Here is a 23,749-nt window from a genome sequence, read left to right as displayed (position 1 = left end):
TCCTGGGTCTCTCCTACCTGGGATCCACAGGCTGGCAGGAAAAGAAGGTGGTAAACCACAGCATCAAACTCTGTGGTATCCAGCCAGAGAGCAGCCAGCTGGAATCTGTTCCCCTCCAGGCTGCGGGACCTGCAGCAGAAAGCTGTGGCATGAGGTTCGGTCCCTAAAGTTCTGGAGAGAGCCATGCTGCAGGAGGACTGGACAGGAAGGGTGCTTCTCGGCCACCAGCTACTAAAATACTGCAAGAGAAGATGGAGGGCAAGGAAAGGGTGGAAATAGATCAGAGGGCAGAGACCCAGGACCACAGGCTCTTTCAAAATTAATTTTTTTAAAATGTTATTTTCAAAAATAAGTAAGTAGAACAAGCCTGTCATTTTGCTTGAAAATGAAGTTCAAGTAACAGAAATTAGTTCTTGTTTGAAAATTGTCTTTATTATCCTTTGAGGAATCTGATTTTACCCAACTGTATCCCTAAGTTAATGTAACAAATTGATTACATTGCTGACAATTTAAATAGAGACTCAGTATCCATTCTACAAGAATTAAACAAGCTTACCGACAGTTGTTTAATACGAGTTTCAGGGAAAAAATCGTAAACAGAGAAAATGTTTTTGATAGAGAACACAGGGAAAAATGATTCATAGAGAAAAATCAAGCAAGACTTAAAACAAAGTAAATGCCATTATTTTTATTTAAACTGAGATACGAAATAAACATCTGCATTTAAATTAGGGAGAAAGAAAAACATCACATGATATCACTTATATGTGGAATCTAAAAAAAACCAAAAGACAAAAATGAACTTATTTACAGAACAGAAACAGACTCAGACATAGAAAAGAAAGTCATGGTTACCGGGGCAGAAAGGGGGTGGGAAGGAATAAATTGGGAGTTCAAGATTTACAGATATTAACTACTATATATGAAACAGATAACAAGTTTATACTGTACAGCACAGGGAACTCTATTCAATATCTTGTAGTAACCTTAAATGAAAAATATGAAAACGAATGTATGTATGTACATGTATGACTGAAACATGCTGTACACCAGAAACTGACACAACATTGTAAACTGACTCTACTTCAATTAAAAACAAACCAACAAACAAAAAATACCTTCATGGAAAAAAATTTTAGGGAGAAAGAAAGGATAACAATAAATAGGCAGTGCCTATAATGTATTCTGTGGCCTTCACGAGACAGTGTTAGCCTGACATTTTTTTCCTCAGCTACAAGCAGGTGGAAGGGACACAGGCTGTGCTGGTTAACTTTATGTGACGACTTAACTGGCCAGGGGGCCCCGTTAAACGCTGCTTCTGGGTGTATCTGTGAGGGTTTCTAGATGAGATTAGCATTGGAATCAGTGGACTCAGTAAAGCTAACTCCCCTCCCCTGTGTGGATGGGCATCTTCCCCTCCATCCAAGACCTGAACAGACCAAAAGACTGAGGAGGGAGGGTGCAGTCTGCTCCTTTTTCCTGCCTCACTGCTGCACTGCGACATCTCATCTCATCCACTCTGGCCCAGGGTCCCTGATTCTCAGGCCTTTGGACCCAGGCTGAATCACACTACAGGCTTTCCTGGGCCTCCAGCTTGCAGACAGCAGATCTGGGGACCTCTCAGCCTCCATATCATGTAAGCCAATTCCTCAAAATAAATCTCCACAGACAGCTACACAGACAGATAGGTAGGTATCCCTATTGGTTCTGTTTCTCTGGAGAACACTATGACACAAACAGTCTCCCCAAGTATGGAAGAGAAACAGTTAAATTCTTACAATCCAACCACTCGTTTGTTTTCCATGACCACTATCAATCTGCTTACACATGTTATTTTATCATCTTTTTCATCTCAAATATCCTTTTGTTACAATTTCATTACAGGTTGATGTTTACAGATTGGTTTACACTGAATGCATTTCAGGCAAGCTATTCATTAATCACATGTGGGAAAGCAAAATAATCACATGGGTGGGCTGCCTCTAAATCCAACTTTTGCCTATAGACTGAAATACCATTTGTGGAATTTAGACACTAAGGACCTTTAATTCCAAAGAGCCTGGGTAGACTGGCTCTTATCTTCTTGAACTCTAACTTGTATTAGCACATCTGTACCTCTTACAGGGACCGGCAGCACTGTCACTAAACACCAAAACTAACTGTGAACATTTTTTAGTTCCATTATACGCCTAGAACAGAGGCTTATATGGTAGGTGGTTATATATTTACTAGAAGAGAATTTTAAAATGTACATACTTTATTTTTTAAGAGTTTCATCTTTATAAGAAATGAAGAAAATGAAAAAGCTAAAGAAATTATATATAAACAAATTACATATTAGGAAACTATAGGAATAGTCTATAAACTCTATTGTTGGCTGGTTCAAAAGCTTACAGGGGCCTCACGTTATAACATATCGGGTAAGTCCTCCCCCTCGGACCTCTGACAGCCTCCGGCAGTGTCGTAAAATATTCAGTATCACGTGAAACCTCTTGTCAACTTTCAAGGTTGTGAACTCCTTTATGTCAGCTTCCACTATAAAATAATGCCCTTAAAATAAAGATATTAATGGTAATTTTTACAAGGACAACTTTCAAGATAAAGCATTACAGGTGAATATGAATGACGTTCATTATCTTTACTATCATCCAACTGAAATGAGAACTGGTATTCTTGCTAAAATAGTAATTACTCTTTCAACTGAAATTGCACAATATTTATTGTACAATTTCAGAAATGTAGCCCTGCTTACTGTATCACTGATTCTCTGTTGGCATCTTTTGGACAACGCACTTTTCAAGAGTCAGTACGGGATAACGGTTAAGAGAATGAACCCCACAGCGGCTCTAACACTTAACTGGCTGAACTTGGGCAAGGAACGTAAGCCCTCTTTGCCTAGTCTGCAAAATGCAAGTGGTGAAGCGTACACACCTCATAAGGACACTGAGGACCAAAGCTCTCAGCACGCTATCCGGCACATCGTAAGTTCTATACAAGCATGACCAACTGTTGTCATTACTGTTCTAATTCTGACAACATCAGGTACTGTTCTGTGATAAGACTCCCACGCAGTGTTTCTCAGCCTCAGGACTACAGACATTTGGGGCTAGATAATTCTTTTTTGTGGGAGCTGTCTTGTACGTCATAAGGTACTTCAGCAGCATCCCTGGTCCTCTATTAGATGCCAGTAGCACCCCCAACCCCAGGTGGAACAACCAAAAATGTCTCCAGAAATGGCCAAATGTTCCCTGGTGGGAAAAGTGCCCCTGGTTAAGAACAATCACTTTCCTTTCTTATGATTTCATTGCTCTCCAAACAGCTGACATGTACACACATACATACTCTCATTTTACCTTTGGTTTCCTTCGTTTCTTCATCAATAAATCGGTGATACAGATTTCTGGCCACAGAATTCATAGACTTTTTTGGTTGATGTAGGATCTTATATTTACTAACTACTGCCTTGTTGATTTCTTTAATAACATCATTAATTTGACAATAGGTTAAGCGGGATTTCATGTACCTATAAAAAAAGAAAATGATTAACTTTTTTAAAGAATCCTCATACAAAGTTGTTTTCTTTCAAAAATATTTACATATAATAACTTTATACAGCAGCAAATCTACTAGTACCCTTTATAAAAATATCAAATATCAACTTCTAAATAAACCAGACACATCTCAAGAGTTGAAAAATTAAACGGAGACCACAATATATTAGTGTTTGTCTTCCCTCATTATATCTGAAGCCATAAACCTCTATTCTCCACCTATAGAGTTAATATTACAATTTAAAATACATTCTCAAACTCTGATTCAGATGGACTGGTTCATGGCAATATAGAAGCTTATTTAAATATTTTCAAATGTTTGTGAGCAAGGGAAAGAAAAATTTCGGTATTAATAAATTACATAAATCACACCACGCTAGTTTTCTGCAGAAACACTTCTGTTCAGAGAGAGAAAGTAAAAAGGAGGAGGCGGCAGAGGAGGAAGGGAAGATGGAGGATGACAACCAGGATGACAACGCTGATGGAGAAGAACAGGGATGCGAAGGGACAAGGGTCCGGAAGTGGAGCTGCCAGCAGAGGAGAAAGCGGGCAGCCTCGCTCTTCATTGCTGAGCACACATGCCTTTGGAGCACAGTCTCCCAGTCCGCATCTCCCCCCTGCCCGTCCTCCCAGTCACCAGTCTCAGAATATAAATATAGGAGACCCTCAATTTTGAGTGATCTGTACATAGTCAAAAACAAAACTTTAATGATCTGCTTCAACTTTTCCCTCAAACAAACAGTGGATTCATTATGTTAAACTCTGTCCTTCGCCTCTATTCAAAGGGGCAGTTTTCTAATCAAAAGCTCCTTAATGTAAAATAATATATAAATATGTTTAAAGGAAAATGTTCCTACTGACCAAAACCCATTCATTTTCATTATTTCCTTCTCTTCTAAATTCATTTGTTGCTACTCATTTTTCTAATCAGAATTTCCATGAACGGTTGATGCTACAGCCCTCCACAATGCAATTCCTTTCAACCACCTGAACTGTCCCCCAGTTTCCTCAAAAGGTGTCAATGTTTTCCATTTTAATTCCGCCTCAGGGTTAACTTAAAAATAAATACATAAAAGCCCCATGCTTAGGACATATTCTTCCTTATCCTAATCTTGTAACTTCTCTCATTTGTTAAATAGCCTGTTAGTTTAAAAATGAATACTCTACCATGACTTCTCTATCTCTGAATTCAAGGAAGCATTTTCTAAAGACCCTCCTGCTCCACTGCTCCTCACAGCCACTGCTCTTCCCTTCAACACAACTGATGAGCAAACAACTTAAAAAACTGAATAGCATCAAACAGAATTTTAATGACAATAAAGCTGTCAATAAAGGAAATGACTGAGTAACCCAAAACAAACAAACAAACAAACAAACAAACAAAAGATTAAAGAGAAATGCCAGCCTCATTCCTAGTCTTAGAACTCTAAAACAGCCTGGTATTTTTCAAGGGGCTAATATGCATATGGAAAGATGCTCAATATATATGTCACCAGGAAACTGAAAATTAAAACAACAAAGAGACATGATTACTCTCATTAAAACAGCTAAACTAGGAAAAACTGACAAAACTAAATGCAGGTGAGAATGTGGAGCAAAAGGAACTATCATTCTGCTGGGAATGCAAAAAGGTACAGCCACTTTGGAAGACAGTTTGACAGTTTCTTACAAAGCTAAATGTAGTTTTACCATATTATCCAGTGATCACAGGTATTTACCCAAGTGAGCTGAAAACATATTTGTACAAAAACCTGCAGATGAATATTTACAGCAGCTTTAGTCATAATCACTCCAAACTGGAAGTAACCAAAGTGTCATTCAACAAATAAATGGATAATCTGTGGTACATCCAGACAATGGAATATTAGTCAGCGATAAAAAGAGATGAGCTATCAAGCCATAATAAGCCATAATAAGACATGACTTGTCAGAAAGAAATTTCATTGTACCATCATTCATAACAATGCATTCAACCAAAATATTTAAGTAAGGCCTCCTTAAATAACTTACGAGGCAGACATACAATAAAATATACAACTATTAAAATACAAGTTTTCAAAAATGTTAATGATGGGAAAATGCTCATGATAAAAAGTAAATTTAATTTGTAGTATAACTACATTATTGTAATAACAATCAGAAACAACTTGTTATACAGGTGAAATTAAATAAAACATGAAAAGAAATACTCTATACCTTGTCTGGGTGGTAGAATTACAGATGAGTTATCTTCTGACAACAAACATTTTCTAACAACGTACATTATTTGTAATAAAAAAAGAAACAAAAAAACCCACATGTAACACTATAAAGCTGAGAAGTTAAGGAAAGCCTTGGAAATATGGAAGTTTAAAAACATGGATTTCCATAATTGGTTCCCCATCGCTGTCGTCTGTGAAGAGCAAAAAGGAGCCCTCCCTCTTGGGGAGGAATTTTGTCTTATTGACACCTGTATTCTTCTCCTCCTGTTCTGACCGAGGGCTCAGAATAGAGCACAGACTCAAAGAAGTGTGTGGCATAAGGTAACGGACAAATGGAAACCAAACAAATACAACACTCTGTTCTAATTCTCGGATCTATACAATACACTCACTTTCCTTAAAATTGCAGCAAAACTGAGGCTACTTCTAAAATGTAATTGGATAAATCCGTATCACAAAATGGCCCTGAGAGACTCAGCAATAAACGAATCCATGTCTAGATCTCTCTTTGCTAAGATTTTCACAACTAAATAAAAAACATGATTTTAACCACCTTCAACAAGACATTTCCTGCATTTTCAAAGTACAATGCAAAGCTACTCTGGAAAAGATCAATATTGGAACACAGCATATTGCAATTAATATAATCAAAGTTTATGATTTAAACAATCATGTATGTTGATTACTAAAGAGTTGAATGTTAAAATTTATCTTAAATACGTACGCAGGAACACCACTGAAGTCATCAGAAGTTATAAATGGCATTTCCTTAATATTTCTTTGTTCTTTTAGGGGCTTCTTTGTGGGTGCAGGGTTCTTCAACTTTGACTGGTTCTTCAGGGTCAAGATCTGATCCACTAACACTGCACAGAAGAGATGCACAGACGTACAGGTAGTTGTCAGAATTCTGCAGCACACCAGAAAGGTGTGCACCTGAAGATCATCAGTACTGAGCACACGATTCATCTTGTTATAATTTTACAGCCAATGTTTTTTTCTATCCCCACCCCTGATGCTCATGGAGAGAATGCTGACAAACTAAGTTCCCAAATCTTTAGTAACACAATTGTTGTTTATACACCCAAACAAGGGTGCATGTAGTACATATGCTAGATTATCTTCATCAGTTATCCCACTGGCTCCTCAAAGTCATCATGTATGAAGCTGAACTTCTAAACAGCTTCTGATTTTTCTATTCTGGTCATGGAAACATCAATCATCTTATACTTCCAGTTTTTTAATTTATCCCACTGGTTGCTACCATCAGTCCCTGCCTGTTGCAGACTCATTTTAGTTGCCAGCAATGAGCACAGGTCACCCTCGGATCAGTCCTGCCCAATTTCTGCAGTGATGAGAAGCCTACTACAGCTCCCACCCCACTAGCAAATGGAGTCTAGAAAAAGGCTGTAGCTTCTAGGTTGTTTCACTGCCAGGGAGGGAACAGACCCCTGCTGCCAGTAGCCAGTTGAGCCATATGGGCTTGACGGCTCCAAAAAGGAAATGAGATACAGGAAAGAGTAGATCCAACACAAGAGCAAGGGAAGGGAATCCCAAGAAAGACAGGGAAGTGAGATCCCAAGATGAAGCTGAGTACCAGACACAGAGGGCAACCAGGCCTGACTGAGGTGGTGTGATGACAAGACGACCATGTTGTGGGTGGTCAAGATAAAGATGCCCGATGCTATGGTGCCATCATCTGTACGTGAATCCTAACATGAGACTCCATAGTGAGCCTGGCTGATTCCTACCTGGACTTACCTGTCTTAACCATGTGCTAAGGGAGCTCCCGATTTCTCCTTCAGGCCCTGCTGTGTCTTTCAGCTAAAAATAACCATTTCCACCTACAGAAATTTTCAGCTTTGACCTGCCCTGAAAGCTGAAGCTAGGTCCACAGTGAGTTCAGAAGAAAATTCCTTCTATTCCTTGGCCATATTCCTGCTGGGTGTCCAATGTCCGGCCCCATAACCCTGGCAGATATCCTACAATGACCTGTGTTCCCAGCATTCATTCATGATCCTTGTCCATGATTTTTCTCTTCTTGGAGAGAAACTCCAAGGCCCCCTGACACGCCAGGGACTCTGCTGAGCTTCTCTTCTCCTGGAGACCCTCAACCACCAGCAGCAACATGGCTCTTTTCCTACACAGCAAGCTTCGTGCCTTCCTTTCAGTTTTTCAGACTTACACAGTGCGTTGTTTATGGAAAAACATATGCAAGAAGTGTGACTGTTATAACTGCCAGAATGATCACCTCTTTGACGGAGGAAGAATTTGCAATAGAAGCGTCATCTTTCCTAATCTGACCTGTAGATACACTGATGTTTATCACTCTTTAACTGACACTGATAATACTTCAGTTTTCTGTTTACATGGTACATTTCAAAAGTTAAAAATCTTAAGTTAGCTTAAGTTAGTTAAAAAACTTAAGTTATAGTTTGTATACAAAATTTAATATGATACATTTCAAAAGTTAAAAAACTTTGAGTTAGCTTAAGTTAGGTAAAAAACTTAAGTTAAAAAACTTAAGTTATAGTTAGTATATAAAACTTAGTTTTACATACTTGGAGCCCCCCTTTAGAAATGTAATTTTGGTGGCAGAGGACTGGAGAAATGGGAGTGGAGAAATACTGGAAAGACAAAACACAGGAGCTCCCAAATCATAAAGGCAAAAGATGATGGGAGATCGCATTCAGAGCCCGGCACTGAGAACAGAGGGAGGGCAGGGACAGATAAAACCCGCAGAGGCAGAATGGACGACTGAGGCTACATGACAGAGCAAGACGGGGTGAAGATGCCGAGTTCCTATCTAGGTGACATGTGAGTAACAAGGAGACAGTCAGTTCAGTCTTAGACACGCCAAGCTGGAGGAGAGGACAGCTCATTCATGAGATTCCCAGCAATCAATTAAAACAGAACTAGACGCCACGTCGAGGCCCGCGATGGACGTCTAGGAGCGTCAACAGTGGTGCTGAGCAAGCATGAGCAAAACGGAGCTTTAGGAGAGAACTGTAAGTTAAAGGAGGCAGAGAAAAAGGAGGGCAGAGATGTGGGGTGACAACTAAGGAAGCACAGTGGTAGTGCAGGTAACAGAATTTCAAAAACAAACGGAGAGCAAAATAAAATCTGATAAGAAGAATCAGGACTGAAGAGGGGTTTTTTACTTCTTTGTGACCTTTAAGCAATCAGCTTCCTAAGTACGGTACTAGTAGTAGCCAAAAGCCAGGCTTGGGGGACTTCGGGGAAAAGGGCAGCACAAACATACACCCGCAGTGAACAGACAGAGATGCGACATGAGTCTGAGGGTAAAACCAGAGCTAAGTTTTTTGTTCCTTTGGCTGTTCTTAAGATGGGAAGCTCGTTAAGCTTATGCACCCTAAGGCCGTGGTTCTCAAGGGTCAGGGAGACTCTGCTCCCCATGGCCCCCAAAAGACAATGGCAATATCTGGAGACATTTTTCATTGTCACAACAGGGCACAGGAGTGGGTGCAGGAGGGGAACAGAGGTGCTACTGATACTCAGTTGGTAGAGATCAGGGATGCTACTAAACATCCTATTCTCACAAAAAAGAATTATCTGACCTAAAAGGTCCATAGAGTCAAGGTTGACAAACTCTGCTCTAAGGGGAAGTAATGAGAAAAAGTAGAAAAAGAGAGCCTAGAGGAGACTCACCCTTAGGAAAGAGGGGGGAACATTTTCCTCAGAGACAGCAGGATAAAAAAACTGGTGAGCATGGAGGAAAGATGATTTCTAGTGTAAGTGACCAAAAAAACTGGATAATCACTAACAAAACTGCAAGTATATGAAAAAGCAAAAAGATGTGAAGTGTTTAATAGTTTTATAAATCCAGATAGTAAGAATAATTATAAATACACTTACAAGTTCTGGGTTACTGTTACTGGGGGCAAATGGGGAGGAATGTTCTCTTTGAGATGTTCCACATCTTTATAATCTTCTTCAAGAGATTCACAGAGTTCCTAAAATTAAAAAAAAAAAAGGTCACAAATAAGCATCTGCCCCGCCTGTGTGTTTTAAGATGTTATAAACAGCACAAAAGACTGTGAATCAGAATCACAATGGTTGTGAGTGTTCAGAAAGCAGAAAGGGTGAAAAGCACTGAAAGCAGCAATATTCAAAAAAAAAAAAGAGCCCTCTGGTTCCTAGAGCTGTTTTTGGATGGCGATATATTCTTTTTCTCCATTGGATTGTTTCAGAGAACAAGTGTTAGAATCCCATTACAACAAGCAGGGCTGACATTTAAGTCTTTTAAAATCCTTTAACCTTGGGAAGCAATTAAAAAGTATATGGAGGATCTGTGTTTATCATTCTGGTAAAGTGCTTTTGTTGACTTAGCAAATGTTCCCCAGTGTTGTCTGTCTAACACCACCAGGGTATAATGTATTCCGGAAATGCAAAGACACAAGGACAAGATGCTGCTTGGAAAGGCTTTGGTTGCTGACATGCATATATTCCTGCCTAATGAAAATTCCTACTTGACCATAAGTGCTTTGGTTTCGTGTTGTCTTTAACTTTACCTAGAACTTGAGGCTATAAATTCATGCAAATTTAATTTTAAAAAATATGAAATAAATATAAATGTTAAAAAAATAACCTTCAATTCTGAGTTGAACATTCTCTAAACCCACACCTAACCCTGGGCATTCTTGGGCAGGTTAGAAGTGAAACCAATATTGGTCTCTGTTTTGAGTTTATATGACATCTTTCATTTAAAGAGCTGAATGATGTTCAGAGATATTAATTTGATTTCAGCTAATAGTAGGATAGGCATAATCATGCACAGTCCTACAGCTGGAAAATCTTTACAGACATTAAGGAGTATAAGGCTGAAAGGGACCACAGAGGCCACCTTGTCCCACTGAACACATCAATGGCTCTAACAGCATAAGGTAATTATGGTACAGAGCGAGTACTTTCCCATCAGGAAGTACACAAGCACTTTTATTGGCTGAAGCCAACTAGAAGGCTTATTTAGAACAAAATGTGTGTGTGAATGAGGCTCAAATTTTTCTTTACTTGAGAATCCTTATATTACATTTTATAGAAATAGGGAAATGCAGAATAGAAGAGACATAGTTCAGTATAACCTATAATTTTCCAAGTGAGGACACTGAGACCCCAAGAGTAAAAACGGCCTTCTCAGGGTGACAGGGGTGCCATAGGCAGCCAGGGTGAGAATCCACATCTCCCCACCCCCAGAGCAGTCGTTCCTTCCCCACCCCTCTCCCAGGATATCACATGCTTAAATTAAATCTATCAGGACTTAGGAAATCGTCCTTCTTAGTATAGTTCAATTCTACTGGCTACCAGCATAGAGTAAGAAATAACTGTGGAACTCTGAAGTCCTTTATACCAGGAAAATTAAATGCAAATGGAATTCTCTATCATTAATAATAACTTAACAAAGCTGAGAACATTATAAACTTAAAGTATCTTTAAGAACTCCCAGGTGATTAGGGAGTTTGTATCTATTACCCTTTTATTTTGTTTCTGCACTAGGAAGACATTACCTTGAGTGAATTGCTGGTTTGTTCTTGATACTCAATTTCTGATTCCAGTTTATTTAGAAGTTCATTTACTACAATGATCTCATCTCCTATTTTATTTAATATAGTCTTCAAGGTAGGTTCTTGACCTATTAAGAAACAAAAATAAAAATGGAAGTATACGGAAAAGCAGTAACAGACATGTACCCAACTGAACTCTTGGAACAGAGCTTTACTTTAGAGAGACACACTGAGGGTGGAGAAAGAACTACTGTTTCAGCCCCTAGGGTAATTGTCTCCATGGATAACTTTTTTGTTGATGTTGTTAACGGAGGTACTGGGGATTGAACCCAGAACCTTGTGCACGCTAAGCATGCACTCTACCACGGAGCTATACCCTCCCGCCGCCATGGATGATCTTAAGAACTCATTTCTAAGTAGTATGAAAGAAAAGGGAGGGAGAGGTGAGTACAAAGTGTCCCCTGAATCTTTTGTTTCTGGCAAATTTTTCCACCACAATAAAACACCTGGAAATGCTAGATAAAATACACCCCCTTGTACAGGCATAGCTGGGCTCTCAGGAGAATAAGGAAAATCCCCAAAGGCTCCAACACGAAGCAAGAACCACGGACCAGGCAGCATGTGTGCGCTGACGCTGCAGGAGCCCTAATCTGGGGGGTGGGGGGCGGGGGTGCAGGGGAAGGCGGTGGGGGGGGGAGGCTGTCTCAGCAGCTTAATGTGTCTGCTTTTAATGGGAATAAGAACCAAGGCTTTGGGACTCCAAAGCACAGGATGCTGGAAGTGAGAACCTCAAATAAGGCCAGGACCCCTCTTCACAGGCTATATCTTCAGTGAACGTGCAAACCTGAAAAATTCCAATCACTGGCCAGGGAGATAAGTTTATACTCTGCACCGGCCCTCAAGTGTGTCGGGGAGGTGGGGGGAGTAGCATGCTCTCAGACTCCCAGCCCCACCTCCCAGACCCTCTCTCTGGCTTCATAGGTACGAGGATGGGAAAATCAGTGTCACCTCCTCCCTAGAAATAAAAGTAGCAGTAGTAAAAAAGAGATTTTTTTTTTTAACTTCAGCCCCCCACAGGGAGCATCCTCACTGGAAAGCTGGTGGACCGTGTGGAGGCATCTCTGACTAAACACTAGCTGACCCCCAGGCCAGCTACTCCTGAAGTTTAGCCACCCTTCCTAGGTCAAAATAAAAAAATTTTAAGGGCAGATCAAAGCACAAAAGAAAAACTATCCTCATAATCAAATCTTTCCCTCTTCACTTCTAGCAACCAATGAAATACATACAAGTAAAAATATGATTTGACCACATCTGTTGATTATGGACACAGCAGAGGGAGATGGCTAGAGGTTCCAGGTCTGAAGTCAGAGACTCCAGTACCTACCCTCAGAGGGTTACTGAGAAGATAAGTGAAAAATATATGACAGGTTTAGCACTGTGCCTGGAACCTAGTAAAGCACAACTATTATTCATCTAATCTAATAGAGCAAAGCTAACTGCATTTAACAGTAGGTTCATTACAACCAAAACAAATTAATAAGTAAATGAGAGTAATGATGTCTCTACTGAGATTTAACTTCACGGGGTGAAACAACTATTTGGATACACTGGTATCACAAACAACTTTCAGTCACCTAAATTGTAAGGCCTTGTTTACTGGTTTGTAATAAAATAATCAACTAAACAATTTCACTGCTTTTGAAAGCAGTGATCTAGGCAATTACAGCAGCCAAAGCGCTGAACAGATTCCTGGGCTTCCTTAAATAAGCTATGGAGACAAATTATTCTCCCCACGCACAAATGATGATTACCCAGCATGCAGTAATCTAATCAGACTGCTTCAGCCAGGCCCCATGCTTTGATGGGGTCATTTGAATACAAGGTTTGATAGTTTTATAGATCTCTAAATTATCTCCATTTATCCAATAGTAATCATGTCCTCAAAATGAGAATCTAAACAAGGCTACTTATTAAAAATCTAGATGTCCTTTACAGATTATTCAATAAAAGTGGCACAGAAGTAGACAAAGACTAGACTGGGAAACAGGACAAGAAAACTATAGCCCCAGCAGACTACCCATGAGCTGGGGGTGACCTGGGCAGGTCATCTGACTTCTGAGTTTCCTCTTGAGTGAGATGAGGGGGCTGAGAAAATACCCCCATAGTCCCTTCAGCTTTAACTTTCTACAGAATACGTCAGCCGCAAACTGTAAAACGGACGAGGCTCTTTAAGAGTGGTTCTCAACCAAAGACAGAGCATCCAAGTCTCAGGAGGACTTGTATAATTCCAAAGGACATTCCAACATTATAATTTCATATTTGAATTTTTTTAAATTATCAATTCATAATGCAAACTACAAGTTCAACAGGCTCTTTCCAGCAGATGGAATTCCACCTATCAATAAATCTTTCACTCTCCTAGGCAGGGCTGGGGAGCACAACATTTTTGTAAACAATATTTTTCCAGACTTTACAAGGATCCCCTATTTCTTTGCACTTCCATTGTTTCACCTGCTTTCAACACTTCAAAACATTTTCAAAGATGGTTACAACCTCCAAGTTTCTGGATGTTGAAAAAACTGATTTCATTTTCAATTAGTTGTTTCCTAGTGATATATAGTGATAAGCTTCCTCCAAAGCAGGTTGTAAAACAGATCATGAGTTAATTCTACCTCTACAGGTCTTTTGCACTTCTGGTTGTTTGTCTTTTAGTATCTCTATTTAGCACTAGAACTACACAACCTTCAAATCTTACTATTCTGCCTTGTGTGTCTCAGAAAAACATGAGTAAATAAAGCTAATTAATAGCTGGTTCAACGTAAGTTCATTTTAGTATCCTTTGCAATATTCAAAATACGGATACTGGAGTGTTCTAAAAATCACTATTTGAAACTTAAAATTATCTTTCTAAGATACATTCACTTAACCAGGCATAAGATATCATTCAAAGTGGAACAATAATCAAAATGCATTTTGTATGTACAAAGTCAGTGGAATCTGTTTTACTTACCACAATTTCTTAATGACAGAGTTTTTTTAATATTGCCAATCTTTTCATTAATATGAGAGCATAGTTGTTCCAGATCTGAGGAGGCCATCCTTTAAGCCTCTGAAGAAAAAAATATAAACACATTCACAAAAAAAGAAAAGACAAATTTCTGTTCACTTTCAAAATCTAAGAATGGAAAATACCCAGTAAGTCATATCTCCTTTAAGAAAAGTACAAAACTCAAGAGCAATTTCTTTCAATTCTACAAAATTCAGTTTCTAACCAGAGTCCACTACTGACTTGTTTTAGGCCTTTCTGTAATTAATGTATCCCAAACCAGGATACAGGGGATAAGCCTGCGTCATTAACTTAAGGATTTGGGGGTGGGGGGATGTACATTTTATATATAAAGACAATATTGGTATTTTCTTAAAAAACCCGAAAGACATAAGGATTTCGAGGAAAATCACAGTAAGTTCAAAGAAATGGATCCAGATAGGCATTTCTCCTTTGCTTGGGGGTGGGGGGCAGGTTTTATTATTTGGGGTCGGTAAGGAGGCGGAAGTAGGGGAAGGAAAGAAATTAAACTACTGTTTACTCCGATAAGGTGAGAAGGTCTAAAGCATCCACTCCAGCTAACCCAGCGAAGCACTGTCCAGCCCTGCTCCTCCGCCCCACCCGGCGGCTCCGCGCCCCCCACCTCGACCAAGCTATGCCTTCCGGCCGCTTCCGAAGGCGGAATCCTGGACACTAGACTCCAACCTGCGCGGGTCCGGGAGCAAACGGCCCAGTGGCTGGGGTCGCGAAGCGTGGAGACCCCTTCCAGTCGCGGCGGGAAGCCCAGGATCGCGAGACCCGACTCCGGGACTGAAATTCAAACTGCCCGCGCGGACTCCATTCCGCGCAAGCGCACATCAGCGCTCCCGGAATGCCTTTCCTCTCCCGCACGCGTTTTTCCGGGCCCGCAGTTGGGCGGGGCAGGGGGCGGGGCCTGCGAGGGGAAAAGGCGGGGCTGTGTCGACTTTGTGCAGATGGCTACCGCGAGGCGTGCCTTTCCTACTCCGCGCCTTAAAGGCCGCTCAGCGGGTCGAGCGCTCCAGGGTTCGAATCGCTAGCTGAAACGGTGGGTCTCTAAATTAGCTGCTCACTGGAATCACCGGGGCAGCTTTTACAAATTCCAGTTCCTAAAGTGTACCCCAAATCGATGAATTCAGACACTCTGGAAGTGAGGTACAAACTTTAATATTTTTTAAAACACCGCATCTCATTCCAAAAAGCGGCCGAATTCCTGAGCCATAAAGTAGAGAGGCCCTGTCTTCGTGGAGTTTACAGTCTCTGTACGCTCAAATGCAAATTTAAAATGAGAAAAACAAAAGTTTAACTATCCCTGTTGAGAAAAACAAAAAGAGGGGGAAATCATCCCAGGGTTGGTTTTGCAGTCCCACCGTCATCAAGGATTCACGTTCCTTCCATCCTTCGGCGCCACCGTCCATGGCATCCTGCATTCTGGCCTTAAGGTTGCCCGTGGTGCAAGATAACTCTGCCAGTTCCTTTCTCAGTTCTGTGAGAAAGAGGCAAGGGTAACAGGCTCACCTACTAGCTGAGCCAGCCCCTTTAAAGAGTTTTCCTGGAAGCCACACCTAACGGCTTATATGTGCTTTCCCCTGGTCACGCACATCTGCAAGGGAAATTGTGGGGGTGGAGCATTAGAAATCTTTTTGACTTGGATAATGACACTGCATCCTTAACAATATAGGGCTTCTCTTTGTAAGGAGGAAAGAGAACATTCTGGGTCGGTGAATAGCTATCTTGGCTATTTCTACTCATTACTTTAAAAAAATCTTTTATTATGGAAATTTTCAAACATATAAAGTTAGAATAGTACAGTGAACCTCATGTTCAACCCATCATCCATCTTCAACCACAATTAATTTACTGCAAATGTGTTATCTATACGCCCTCTCCTCCCACCCCTTGCCTACTGGAATATTTTGAAGCAAACCTCAAACATTATGTCTTTTCATCCAAAAATATTTCCATATTTTATCTCCTAAAGATAGAAACTCTTTAAAAAATTACCATGTTGGTATTATCACACATAAATATTTTAACAATTTTTCCTGAGTAACAAATATCTAGTCAATGTTCAACCTCCCCTGAAATTGTGTCATGAAGTGTTTATTTTTAAAACTGTTGATTTGTTTGAATTAGAATGCAAACAAGATTTACACATTGTTATTTGATTGATGCATTTCTTAAATCTCTTTTAATCTCTACAAACTTACTTTAATTAATTTATATTTTTTAGGGGGGTAATTAGTTTCATTGATTTACTTATTTTTAATGGCAGTACTGGGGATTAAACCCAGGACCTCGTATATGCTAAGCACACACTCTGCCACTGAGCTATACCCTCCCTCAACACTTACTTATTTAGAGCTAATTCCTTAACAGGAACAAAGCTTTTCATTGTAGGACTAAATGTAAGGCTTTAAATGTCAATATTTTATGAAAAATAACATAATAACTGAAATTCACCCTGCAGCATCAAGGACAAACATCATCAGATTATTATCCATGAGAAAATAAACAGGAAGAAGAACACATAAAGGCGCTGAATACAAGAGGAGAGGGGGAAATGTGGAAAAATATAGAAATGAGCAATTGAATCACGCTGCCTGCTTATTTTTCTGGGACTGATTTCTTTGGCAGGACTCCTTCAATTGCAATGATAGAAACTCGATCCAAACTGACTAAGCAAAAAAAAAAAAAAAAAAGACTTTATTTGGCTTATAAAACTGTAAAGTGTGTGTATGTGTGTTCAGTTACAGCTGAACCCAGTTACTCAAACATATTATCAGGAAGGCATCTCCATCTCTCAGTTACTTGTGCCTCTGTGTTGGTTCCATTCTCAGGCGGGCTTTTCCTTCTGGTATCTCAGACTTATACCCTTGTAGGTTAGAGTTCTCCATTTCCTAAGAGTTCTAGCAAAAGTCCCAGGATTGCACCTCATCAGCCTGACTTGGGTCATCTGCTCACTCCTGAATCAATCAGCCTTTTTGGATGGGGTGAAATGGCCTGATTCACTAGACAGCCAGGAGCTGGAAACCAGGACAGCCCTACCCTACACAAAGCATGAAGTCTGAGCGTAGGACAGAGGTGGTTTCTTAAGGAAAATCTAGCTGCTTTTATGAGACGGTGGGGACAGGGAGATGTAAAAACAAAACAAACACAAAAACCTATCTTCTTAAGGGTTAAGACCTTCTGAAAGTTCTTTTCTTTAAGAAAAACTTAGCAGTAAAAAAGGAAAACTCGGTTAGAATGCATTTATTCTCCTGGTGCCTTGATCTTGGACTTCTCAGTCTCCAGAACTGTGAGGAATAAATTTCTGTTGTTTATAACCTAGTTGAAGGTATTCTATTACAGCAGCTCAAATAAGGCAGAAGTGTTTTCTCTTCCATTTTTTGGAAGCGTTGGAGAATAATTAGCATTAATTCTTTTTTAAAATGTGGTAAAATTCACCACTGAAACCATCTGATCATGGACTTTTCTTTGTTGGGAGATTTTTTTATAAGAATCTTCAGCCTGGGAGAATGTGTTTCTCTGTGTGGTAAAATACACCTAACATAAAAGTTACCATTTTAACTGTTTTTAAGTGTACAGTTCAGTGGCATCAAGTACATTCACATTCTTCTGTGACCATTATCACTATCCATATCCAGAACTTTTTCATCTTCCCAGCCTGAAGCTGTATCAATAATCCCCCATTCCCCTCTTCCTCAACTGCTGGCAACCTCTTAGGAGATTTTTGATTATTCATTCCACTTCTTCAGTTATATAGGTCTTTTTAGATTTTCTATTTCTTATTAAGACAGTTTTGGTAATTTTTATGTTTCTAAATATTCGTCCATCTCATTTACGTTATCTAATTTGTTGGTGTTCAGTGGTTCATAGTACTCTTTCACAATCCTTTTTCTTTCTACAAGATTAGAAGCTCTCAACTTTCATTTCTAATTTAGTTATCTGTGTTCTCTCTCTCTCTCTCTCAGTTCTGTCAATTTTGTTGATCTTTTCTAAAAACTTTTATTTTTGTTGATTTTCTGTATTATTTTTCTATTTTTTATGTCATTATTTCCACTGTAATCTTGATGATATCCTTCCTTCTGCTAACTTTGGGTTTAGTTTGCTCTTCCTTTTATAGTACATTAAAGCATAAAGGTAAGTTTTTGATTTGAGATCTTTTTTTTAATGTGGGTGTTTATAGCTATAAATTTTTCTCTGAGGACTACTTTTGTTGCTGTAAGTTTTTGTATGTTGTGTTTTTATTGTCACCTTACTTAAGGAGGAACAAGGATAAGCATTCAATTGGACTTCTCTTCAGAAACTGTGCAAGCAAGAAGAGAGTGGAGTGAAATATTTAAAGTGTTAAAAGAACAAAAATCACCAATCTAGAATTTTGTATTTAGTGAAATTGTAGTTCAATGTGAAGGAGAAATGAAGACTTTCTCAGATGAGCAAAAGTTGAGGTAATTTGTTGCCAGGAGACTTTTCTTGCAAGAAATGATAAAAGAAGTTCTTCAGAGAGAAAAAGGGAAAGATATAGGGTAGAAATTAGAAAAGGTATAAATGAGGGTAAAATAAAATCTTCTATTTTTCTTATTGAAGTATAGTTGACTTACAATGTTGTGTGAGTATTTTTCTTATTCTTAATTGACCTAACAGATAACAGTTTGTTCAAAATAATAATAATAGCAACAATATACTTGGTAATTATAGCTTCTTGATAAGTGAAATGAATAATAGCAATGTTATAAAGAATGGGGAAGAATTAGGAATATTTTGTTATTATAATGTACTTGGTACTACCCATGAAGTAGTAACGTGTTATGAGAAAGTAACTTGTATTAGTTGTAAATGTATATTGCAAACTCTAGAGCAACCACTAGAAGTTTTTTAAAAAGATGTATAATTGATATGTTAACAGAGAGAAAATATGGTCATAGAAAATTCTCAGTTAAAACCAGAGACAGCAGAAAAAGAGTGGAAGAAAAAAAGATGCAGGTCAACAATACAAAACAGTAACAAATACAGTGGATATTAGTCCAACTATATCAATAATCACTGTAAATGTCAATAATCTAAACATGCCAATTAAAAGACATTGTTAGAATAAGTGGAAAATCAAGATCCAGTTATATGTGTCTATAAAAAAACCCACATTAAGTGTAAGAAAATAGATTAAAGTAAAGGAATGAGAGAGGGAGAGTATAGCTCAAGTAGTAGAGCACATGCTTAGCATGCACAAGGTCCTGGGTTCAATCCCTAGTACCTCCACTAAGATAAATAAATACATAAATAAATAAATAAAATAATCCCCCCCCAAAAATATGCTCATAGACCACAATAAAATTAAAGTAGAACTCACTAACAGAAAGATAGCTGGAAAATCCCCAAATAATTGGAGATTAAACATCACATTTCTACATAACACGTGCCAAAGAAGTCACAAAAGAAAGTAAAAGTATTTTTGAACAAAAATGCATAAATCAAAATTCTCAATTGAGTAAAACATATTGGAGAAAACGATTTATAAAAAGTATTATCTACATTGAGAATTTTTCTTTGTGATTTATACCAATGCTCAATAAGTAGAGGAACTCGTGGAATGAAAGATTTCCAGTATTATCAGAAAAATAATAAAAATCCATTGAGTCCTAACTCATATTTGTCAATGGAGGGTGGCAGCTTTTTAGACATGAAAAGAAAGTTTTCAGTATTGCTTTAGAGGTGAACATGTAACGCATACAGTATCTATGTGTGAAAAGACGTAAATGAACAGAAACAAACTGACATGAGAGAGGGTGAGGAGGAGACAGGACCATAGTGAGAAGGGAGCTGGGGACCAGAGGGGAAGAGATTTGCTAACTTCACAGAAAGTAGTAACAAAGAAGAGCCTGGGGGTATGTGGGGTGTCCCAGAGGTTGCCTAGCAATGAGAGGAGCGAGAAAAGAGAGGCTGGTGGAGTCTCCATCCATCAACAGGACATTTTCAAACATAATTTCACCAGGTATTAGGAGAGAGTGAACTTGAAGGAAACAGTCAAGAAAACACAAGAGTTTTTAAGTAAAATACAGGTCGTCATACTTGATCAACCTAATTCCATAGGGATGGCCAATTTTTCAGCCAGATCTTCTGGCTTCCTTCCATCTCTACCTCCCAGTCTGCCATATACAGTGAATTAAATCTCACCCAATTATGAGAGAGAAGATTGCAGGGCCCTTTGTCTCCTTCCAGGTCAGGAGGAGATCAGATTCCCACATTTCTCCTCCAGAGCCATCACACATTCTCCCCATTTCGAGACAGAGAAACCACCTAAAGTGAGATTGTGGAGTGCCTCTGGGTGCCAGGTATACACTCAATGACTAAACTGCACATTTATCATTAAGCACACCTGCTTGTCCTCCATGGTCATTGGATGAAGTCCTTCAGATCTGCAATTCTTATTTTTATGGATTTATACAAGGAGAAAAGGCTTTCTGTGATGTTTCTTGGATTGCTCACAGTGATGGTTAATCTCGTGTAGCAGGGCTTGGATGGTGGAGCCAGATTCCTTCTCTCCTCATCCTCAAGGTCCACAGGACAGTGTGGACTATGAGGAATACTGCAGCCAGAGGATTCCCCAGGAAAACGGCTGCTCCAGGTGGTCTCAGGCGACCTGACTGAGGAGACTGATGACACTGGGAACGAGCAGGGCTTTCTCAGTTTTATGGTCCATTGTGTCATGGTCCCCTGAGGCCCTCGATGCCCTTCCTGGCTTCTGGGAGGTCAACCCCATTTCCACCTGGGAACAAGAGAACCAAAGTGGAAATCACCAGGAATGGGCAAAAACTACACTCTGGTGGTGGCAAGTGTTAGCTAGGCAGCAGTAGGGAAAGGATAGGGTTAAGCCAAAGTGTGCTTTGTTTTCCAGAAACTAACCATTAAATTGCAGAAAGTTCCTTCCAGACACCGGATGTTCTGAAAATGTTACACACAGTGCATTCCAGCCAACAAGATACCACAGTGAAAACAAGTAACCAAGCACCTACTTGCTTGCAGTTTGGGGCAACCTAGAGTAACCTTTGCCTCATTATAATGATCATGCGTATCACCAGGTTTAAAACTCCCCCAGTCCAGCCATTCAGGGAGACAGCGCTTTGAGAGCTATCTCCTTTTCTCCTTACTTGTCACAAGTAATAAGTGCTTCTGCTTTAATGAAAAATTCTTGGTGTGTTCATTGGCTAAGCACCCTAAGGGACAGACCCATTGCATCCGGTCACACAGGGTCAGTGGAAGTCTTGGTGAAGCTGGTTGTCCTCCATTTCAAAATCTACTTTGGTCCAGCCAGTTCTCACCAGAGATGGTCAGGTCATCATCATTTGTGGCCTTCCATCCTTGCTCTGGACTAATTCTGAGGGATGGAAGTGCTATTGTAAAGGCCCAGAGGCTGAAAAGTGTTAGGCCTGGCTAAGGAACTGCTCGGAGGAATGACAGCTGGAAAGAGTGGTGGGATGTACCAATACAAATAATTTTTTCCAATTTACACTAAGGAATAGAAGAGTGTCTTATTTGAGCCACACTGAGGACTGGCCAGGGAGTGCAGCCTTCACCAAGGAAGAAAGCACTCCAGAGCATAACTTTCAGCACAGTTTTTGTCCTTGTTAGAACAAAGAACAGGCATTAAACATGACAAGGTTTCAACAGAGATGTATAGTTACAAATTAGCACGGACACATTGAGTGAGCATGACCTTGGCAGGGTTATGCTCACTCTGGGACAGGAACCTTATCTTCCAAGGAGTACTAGCAATGGTGTCAGAGGAAGAAAGGCATTTCTCCCTATTGTAAAAGTGGACATTCTTTACTGTAATGGTTAAAGCAGATTTATGTTTGACAGGTCATAAGTCAGGCTGTTTTGTTCATGTAAAATTCAGAACAAATCACGTATCAGCCAGAAGGGCTTTCCCAGTCCCTAATATGTGAAAATTTCTCCCACCAGAGGTGATGTGGGAGATGTGTTAGCTGATAGTGAGACCCCTAAATTAGGAGGCCCACCAAAGTGTGGGTCCTTGCCTGCTGGCTGGAAAGAATTCATAGCTGAGGCAGAGGAATAGAGCAAAAATGGATTTTATTTCTCAAAAGAGGAAAGGAAGGAAAGTGCTCAAGCAAGGAGAAGGAAAGAAAACCACTGGAGTGAAGAAAAGGGAGCTTTTCTTTTAAAGAGGGGAGCTGTCAGCCAAGACGGCTGGTAGACACAGCTTCGGCCTGGGTCGGGCCATGTGGACCTTTAAGGGAGGCTTCTGCCATCATGTCCTCCTTCCGGGCATTATGGAACCAATCAGTTCTTGTTTGAGTTTTTCAGCCTTTGTATGGGCTTTTCCAATTGGTGTCATGGCACTCGTCAATTGTCATGGTGAGACAGGAGGGAAGGGGACTGGGCACAGCCATTCAAGGAATGACACAGCAATGAACACCGAAATGGCGGAAAATTCAACTCCCAGTAGGCCTTGAGGCTCAAGATGGCGGGAGATTTGACTTCTAGTAGCTCTTGAGCTCCATTATAAGCTCATTGTAATATATTACCATGGTAAATGACACTCCCACAGGCGCCATGACAGTTTCAAAGCTAACTATAAAAGGTCAAAGAGTGGGCAGTGGCCAAATTCCTGGAATTCCTGGCCCCTTCCCCAGGGTAGTTGAAATAGTCCTCCTGCTTGTTGACATATGAAGCTACCAAGCCCATAAAAACTGGCAACACTGCCCCTCACAGCCTCTCTCTTTCCCTAATCTTCAGAGATGGCCTGCACTCTTGTCTATGGAATGTGTATCTACTTTTACTTTAACCTGAGCACCCGACCCCTACACCTCATGGCCTTTCTCTTGCCCTCTGAAACAGCCTACACTTGATGTAATATGTATCAGTCTCAATAAATCTACCTTTACTCAACTATGGCTCGCTCTTGAATTCTTTCCTGCACAAAGCCAAAGACCCACACTTGGCAGGGCATATCCAAGGGACTCAACCAAGACCTGGAACACACCACTCCTCACACTCCACATCCGTTTTTCCTGTATCAGTGGCATTGGTGTGTGTGTCATTTAGCATACTAATACATTATAATGATTGTATAAGTCTCAAGGTCCACTGGAAGGCAGATCCTCCACCATCTTGGCCTCACTGGGGTCTACGTAGTTCTTGTTTCTTCTCTGCAGCTGCCTCCTGAGACTTAGACTTCTAAGAGTTAATCAGTTTCTGTTTGAGGGACGGGCAGGGGGAAGATCCTGGGGCCAACAGCCTTGGTAACAAAAAGGAAAGGTGCTTTTAACCAGAATGCCTGCAATCTAGCTGAACCCAGCATCCCCATCCCCCTCCCCAAAACCTCCAAAAATTCTGTTCAGTCATTAAAGTTTTAAAGGGAATTAAAGGAATAACCTCAGTTAATCATTGAGA

At 40.0% G+C, this 23,749-nt stretch overlaps 1 protein-coding gene across 1 annotated transcript; it reads right to left on the bottom strand.

The window, feature by feature from the left end:
• Positions 1-1,030: 1,030 nt before the first annotated feature.
• On the bottom strand, positions 1,031-15,215 carry SKA1 (spindle and kinetochore associated complex subunit 1). The gene is given in 8 exon segments (XM_032470543.1): positions 1,031-2,550; positions 3,354-3,523; positions 6,477-6,565; positions 6,567-6,615; positions 9,626-9,723; positions 11,275-11,399; positions 14,282-14,380; positions 15,023-15,215. Coding segments are annotated over 7 exon segments (768 nt in total). The 5' UTR covers positions 14,370-14,380; positions 15,023-15,215; the 3' UTR covers positions 1,031-2,401.
• Positions 15,216-23,749: the final 8,534 nt, after the last annotated feature.

The sequence above is a fragment of the Camelus ferus genome, chromosome 30, assembly GCF_009834535.1.
Source record: "Camelus ferus isolate YT-003-E chromosome 30, BCGSAC_Cfer_1.0, whole genome shotgun sequence".
Lineage (NCBI taxonomy): Eukaryota > Metazoa > Chordata > Mammalia > Artiodactyla > Camelidae > Camelus > Camelus ferus.
The sequence above is the reverse complement of the archived record's forward strand: the minus strand, read 5'-3'. Positions and strand labels throughout refer to the sequence as shown.